Below are 6,638 nucleotides of genomic sequence, written 5' to 3'. Positions count from 1 at the left end.
TAAATCGGTAAGTATTCAACCCCTTTGTATTGGCAATACTAAATGTGCTTAACAAGTCACATAATAATTTGCATGGACTGACTCTGTGTGTAATAATAGTGTTTAACATGATGTTTAATGACTACCTCATCTCTGTACCCCACACATTCAATTATCTGTAAGGTCCCTCAGTTGAGCAGTGAATTCAAACAGATTCAACCACAATGTCCAGGGAGATTTTCCAATGCCTCACAAAGAAGGCCACCTATTGGTAGATGGGTACAAATAAAAAAAGCTGACATTGAATATCGCTTTTAGCATGGTGAAGTTATTAATTACACTTTCAATATTGTATCAATATACCCAGTCACTACAAAGATACAGGCATCATTCCTAACTCCGTTGCCAGAGAAGAAGGAAACCGCTCAGGGATTTCACCATGAGGCCAATGGTGACTTTAAAACAGTTACAGTTTAATGGCTGTGATCTGAGGATGGATCAACAACATTTTATTTACTCCACAATACTAACCTAATTGACAGAGTGAAAAGAAGGAAGCCTGTACGGAATAAAAAATAATTAAAGGCAAGTAATACTGCAAAAAATGTGGCAAAGCAAATACATTTGGTCCTGAATACAAAGTGTTATGTTTGGGGTAAATCCGATACAACACATTACTGAGTACCGCTCTCCATATTTTCAAGCATAGTGGTGGCTGCATCAAGTTATGGGTATGCTTGTAATCATTAAGGACTGAGGAGTTTTCAGGGTAAAAAATCAACTGAATGGAACTAAGCTAAGTCAAATCCTGGGGTGAAACCTGGTTGTCTGCTTTCCACCAGACACTGGGAAATTAATTAACCTTTCAGCAGGACAATAACCTAAAACACAAGGCCAAATCTACACTGGAGTTGTTTACCAAGATGACGGTGAATGTTCCTAAGTGGCCGAGACAGTTTTGACTTAAATCGACTTAAAATGGCAAGACCTGAAAATGGTTGTCTAGCAATGATCAACAACCAATTTGACAGAGCTTGAAGAAGTTTGAAAAGAATAATGGGCAAATGTTGCTCAATCCTGGTGTGGAAATTTCTTAGACTTACCCAGAAGACTTACAGCTGTAATCGCTGCCAAAGGGGATTCTACAAAGTATTGACTCAGGTGTAAATACTTAAGTAAATAAGATGTATTTCATTTTCAATGAATTAGCAAATTAAATAGTTTTCCCCCTCAATCTACACCCAATACACAATAATTACAAAGCAAAAAATATATGTATATTTTTTTAGCAAATTTATATATTAAAAAAAAACAGATCCTCTCAAGCTCTGTCAGGTTGGATGGGGAACGTCGCTCCACTGTTATTTTGAGGTTTCTCCAGAGATGTTCGATCGGGTTCAAGTCCGGACTCTGGCTGGGCCACTCAAGCACATTTGGAGACTTGTCCCGAAGCCACTCCTGCGTTGTCTTGGCTGTGTGCTTAGGGTCGTTGTCCTGTTGGAAGGTGAACCTTCGCCCCAGTCTGAGGTCCTGAGCGCTCTGGAGCAGATTTTTATCAAGGATCTCTCTGTACTTTGCTCTGTTCATCTTGACTGGTCTCCCAGTCCCTGCCGCTGAAACATCCCCACTGTAGTGGAAATTCTAATCAATAATGAGGAGACCCAACACTCTTGAGTGATGTGCCGAGAGCTCTGACATACAAATATATTTTATAGCAAAGATACACCCTCTTAGTCTACATGACAAACAACAGATGTGTGGAATGGGTCAAAAGGTGAGACTTGATATATGAGAAAGGAGTATTCCCCAGCCAGATAGCATTTACTGTGAAGACTGGTCTTATTGTATAGAAACCAGAGTTTGACCCCTAAGAAAAGGTTCCTCTCATTATTATTATTATTATCCATTTCCGAGCCATCTCTCCCTGGTACAAACACCAACTCATTCTATGATTGATTTTTAGCACCAAACCATTCATAAATAAATTGTCAGCGTTTAAGCATCAGAGGCTCCTCTCAGTTCACACAGACACATGAGAAAGTATTAATAGTAACCTATTCTATTGCATAAAACAACCATTTGATGCATAAACAGTATTAAACAATCTTATAATTTGGCTATCACACACGACCATGCTTCACGTAGGGATGGTGCCAGGTTTCCTCCAGACGTGACGATTGGCATTCAGGCCAAAGAGTTCAATGTTGGTTTCATCAGACCAGAGAACCTTGTTTCTCATGGTCTGAGAGTCCTTTAGGTGCCTTTTGGCAAACTCCAAGCGAGCTGTTGTTCATTTTACTGAGGAGTGGCTTTTGCCTGGCCACTCTACCATAAAGGCCTGATTGGTGGAATGCTGCAGAGATGGTTGTCCTTCTGGAAGGTTCTCCCATCGCCACAGAGGAACTCTGGATCTCTGTCAGAGTGACCATCGGGTTCTTAGTTACCTCCCTGACCAAGGCCCTTCTCCCATGATTGTTCAGTTTAGCAGGGCAGCCAGCTCTAATAAGAGTCTTGGTGGTTCCAAACTTCTTCCATTTAAGAATGATGGAGGCCACTGTGTTCTTGGAGACCTTCAATGGTGCAGACATTTTTTGGTACCCTTCCCCTAGATCTGTGCCTCGACAAAATCCTGTCTCGGAGTTCTACGGACAATTCCTTTGCCCTCATGGCTTGGTTTTTGCTCTGACATGCACCGTCAACTGTGGGACCTTATATAGAATGGTGTGTGCCTTTCCAAATCATGTCCAATCAATTGGATTTACCACAGGTGGACTCCAATCAAGTTGTAGAAACATCCCAAGGTCGATCAATGAAAACAGGATGCCCCTGAGCTCAATTTTGAGTCTCATAGCAAAGGGTCTGAATACTTATGCAAATAAGGTATTTCTGTTTAGTTTTTTCCACTTTGTCATTATAGGGTACTGTGTGTAGATTTAATTTAATCTCTTTTAGAATAAGGCTGTAATGTATTATTTTTTTTTGGGGGGGGGGGTCAAGGGGTCTGAATACTTTCCAAATGCACTGTATATACAGACAATTGCAATGTTGTATTTTTTTGGTACTCTCCCATTTTCATCACATACACTTTCATCATCATCTCTCTCCCCACCATTTCTTTTTACTATCAGACATTGATGAGTGTGGTGAGGACAGACATATTTGTGGGGCGTGGGGAACCTGTCACAACATGAAGGGAAGCTACTGGTGCAGTTGTCTCCAGGGATTCCATCAGGATGGCAACATAAGTTCTAAGTGTGTAGGTGAGAGAAACACCATTCTCCTTGGGTCAATGTGTTCTGTGTAAGGTTAAGTTGTGGTACCGGTGAGGTAGTCACTTTACCTAACAGTACCGCAAAAATAATAAATGCATTGACCGAAATTATTTGAAACGTCTTATCCACATTGTGTTTCGGATATTGTGTCTTTAGTATCACTCTGTCAGGTCAGTGTCCGACACATCCATGTTGTCATCGTCTTTCTTATTCCCCCACTTCCTTTCTCTCTCTCTCTCTCTCACTCACACTCACAGACGTAAATGAGTGTATAGGGCCTGGGAACAAATACCCCTGTGGCGAGAATGGAACCTGCTTCAATCTGGAGGGCAGCTACAGGTGTCATTGCACCCCTGGATTCACTACCTACGGCAACAACCAAACTAAGTGTCAAGGTGAGAGAAATGCTTGTTCTACCTTTTCATTTTCTGCTGACCTCAATTGTCTTCGCTTGTGACCACTGATCTTGAGGCCATCTGTTGAAACCTCCACCCAGCCTACCAGTTTCACAATCACGATGACCGGCCTGATACATTATGTTGTATTTTACAAACTGAGGTCATCTACATTCATGGTTTTCCTTTAGAGCTGAATTGTGACCCTTATGCAACTCAGAGTACACCTGAACAGGTAAATTCTTCCTCTTTTTAAATGATTATTTTCTCAAGTACTTTTCTTCATCTTGATTATTCACCATATTCTTCTCATTTATCCTTCTCTCTCTTTCTGTGTACTTTCTGTCTCTCTCAGACTCTACCAGGTTTTGACAGCCTCTTGTCTCTCTTGAGAAACAACTGTTTGGTGTTGAGTAACTCCTCTGGGTTGGCTGGAGCTACAGAAAAGACTGGAGAGGCGCTTTTGACAGTATGTTGCCTCCCTGAGCTACACACACACACGCACACACAAGCGCGCACACGCACGCACACACACGCACGTTACATCATGTCTCTGTTGTCTGTCTTTTCTAAAGGTACTGGCCAATGTCACTGATGTTCTTCAACTCCAGTCCAATGGTCAAGGTGGTAACAGCGGTAAAGTGACTACACTACTGAGGACAGTAGAAAACTCTATCAGACTGATTGCTCCACAGCTGAGAGAAAATGTGAGCAGGATAAATACAAGCCATACAGGTAACACTTATACTGAAAACACATTTAGTGATCACTTTAACCTCACCGGTACCACAACTTAACCTTACACAGAACATATTGACCACTAAGTGACGACTTGTTCTTTCAATAATGGTGATTTCTACTCAGTATACATTTTTGTCCCTATGTTAAAAAACAGAGGTAGAAGTTGTGGTGAGGAGGGACAGGACACCACCCCGAGGACCAGTCAGACTAACCAATGAAAACATCCAACTTGACACCACCTGGGAGACGGCGATCGGAGATGACACGAATTACCCAGGTACAGTCCCACTCAGCTGCAGTGGCATTGGCCTTCTTAAAAAAACTAATTGGGAGTTTCTGAGTGACAAATATTTACTGACATTTCTATAAGTTTCATTTTATATCTTGTAGGATTTGTGTGGAGGCTTTTGTGTTTTGTGCAGGGCTTATTATACTGTATATAGGGCATATTTTGTGTACCATGTGTGTTTTATTTTAGGTTGATGGGTTTGTATACTTGATGATTTGTGAATTGGTTTTGTTTTATATTGTTTGTGTTTCTGTATGTTTTAAGTGGATTGGTTTTGTGTTATGTTGTTTGCAGGATTTGGGTTTGCCATTTTGCTCAGCTACAAGAGTCTGCAGACTTTGACCAACAGCTCTGAGCAGCTCTCCTCCAGAGTGGTGACTGTATCTGTTAGCAACCCCAATAGAACAAACCTGTCTGAACCTATCATTCTCACCTTCAATCACTTGAAGGTAACAATTGTGTTTCTCAAAAGGCTGACTGACAGTTACAGTGATAGTTCACTTCTTTCGCTTATCTTTGACTTCCCTAGACTGTGATTGTTTGCTCCAAACAGTTTTTTACATTTCTATAGCTGGTCTCCTAGCTACAATTTTTGGGGAATGTAGCAATGCTAGTGGAAATGGATTGTGTCCATTAGCGGTGTGTTCAAAATCATGGGGAAAGAGCTCGGTGTGGTCTACGTCCCCATGCTTTTGAATGCACTACTAATGGATACAAAAATGCTAGCCAGATTATTCTGGATTTCACTTCAAAATAAAGTGAACTATCTCTTTAAAACAGGTTTTATTAGACATTAAAAAAAAATGTTAACAGATATGCACGCAGTAGACCCTAGCTGTTCATAAAATGATATGAGTCTCATCTCCTCTGTGCTCCAGTCCAGTGATGCGAATACCACCTGTGTTTATTGGTCAGAGGATGGTGAGGGGGCGTGGTCAATCCAGGGCTGCACCTCAGTGATGTCCAACTCCACCCAAACTGTGTGCTCCTGCACCCATCTCAGCAGCTTTGCCCTGCTCAGGGGAATCCAAGAGAATAAGGTGATACACAACAACACAGTAGAACTGCTAAGAGGGAGAAGGGTCTTATATCTGTGAGAAGGTCTTTTTGCCTTCAAACTCACACCCCAAGCAGACCTTCCTTGGGGCAGTAGTATGGTCTGTGTTTGATTCTTTTTATTCCGCATTGACATTGACAGAAATGCGGACAGTTGCCGTTGGTGATGTGGGTGGGCGCTTCCGTGGCGCTGGCTTGTGCGGTCCTATCCCTGCTCATGACCCTGTGGTGTCGCTTTATCAGCAAAAAGCGCAATGGAGGGAGCCAACCAGAACAGCATTTTAAACTCTAAAGCACCTCAATTTAGACGGCAGGGATTTCTAAAATCTCTCTTTCCTGTGTTTTGTATATAATCCTACCCTATGTCAATTTATTGTAAAATAACTGTTTAGACTGTGAACGAACCGTTAGAAAATGTAAATATGAAGTTTCAGTTCCAACCTCAGTCAATTGATGAAAAATGATTTCATGAAATATATGTATTTAGATATTAGAGATTAGTGATTGTTCTCAATTCCCATCAATGTCAATTTACTTTTTCTCTGTTCAATTGGAGACGAGCTTACCATACAGTATTATTGTACAAGTTTAAATAGAAGCTCTGTTGTAATCAAAGGAAGGATGTACATGTTTGTTCTTGAAAGACTGAACACACACCTTTACGCTCACTGTGTATACTGTACACGTAGAAGGGACAAACTGCACATGCATACCTACATTACATACATACCGTTATGTGGCCTATGATCGGCGACCTGGAGACCTGTTCAAGTGCTTCAGGCAGATTTCATGAAAACATGAAACGAGGAGAACAAAACATGAGTTAAACAGCAAACCTCTACAATATTTCAGGCTTTCCAAGTAGGAAAGCTCATCAAGTCCATCAGCTGCAGCTTCCTAAAACCT

At 41.3% G+C, this 6,638-nt stretch overlaps 1 protein-coding gene across 1 annotated transcript; it reads left to right on the top strand.

Moving 5' to 3' along the window:
- Window positions 1-3,112: 3,112 nt before the first annotated feature.
- LOC106579377 (adhesion G protein-coupled receptor E3) lies at window positions 3,113-6,347 on the top strand. The gene is made up of 9 exons (XM_014159216.3): window positions 3,113-3,239; window positions 3,509-3,646; window positions 3,838-3,881; window positions 4,002-4,115; window positions 4,222-4,381; window positions 4,542-4,664; window positions 4,971-5,125; window positions 5,555-5,716; window positions 5,875-6,347. The coding sequence occupies exons 1-9, from the start codon at window positions 3,167-3,169 to the stop codon at window positions 6,022-6,024; spliced, it is 1,119 nt and encodes a 372-aa protein (XP_014014691.2). The 5' UTR covers window positions 3,113-3,166; the 3' UTR covers window positions 6,025-6,347.
- The last annotated feature ends 291 nt before the right edge of the window (window positions 6,348-6,638 follow it).

The sequence above is a fragment of the Salmo salar genome, chromosome 19 (assembly GCF_965601325.2).
Source record: "Salmo salar chromosome 19, fSalSal1, whole genome shotgun sequence".
Classification (NCBI taxonomy): Eukaryota; Metazoa; Chordata; class Actinopteri; order Salmoniformes; family Salmonidae; genus Salmo; species Salmo salar.
Note: the sequence above shows the minus strand (reverse complement) of the source record. Positions and strands in the feature narration are given on the sequence as shown.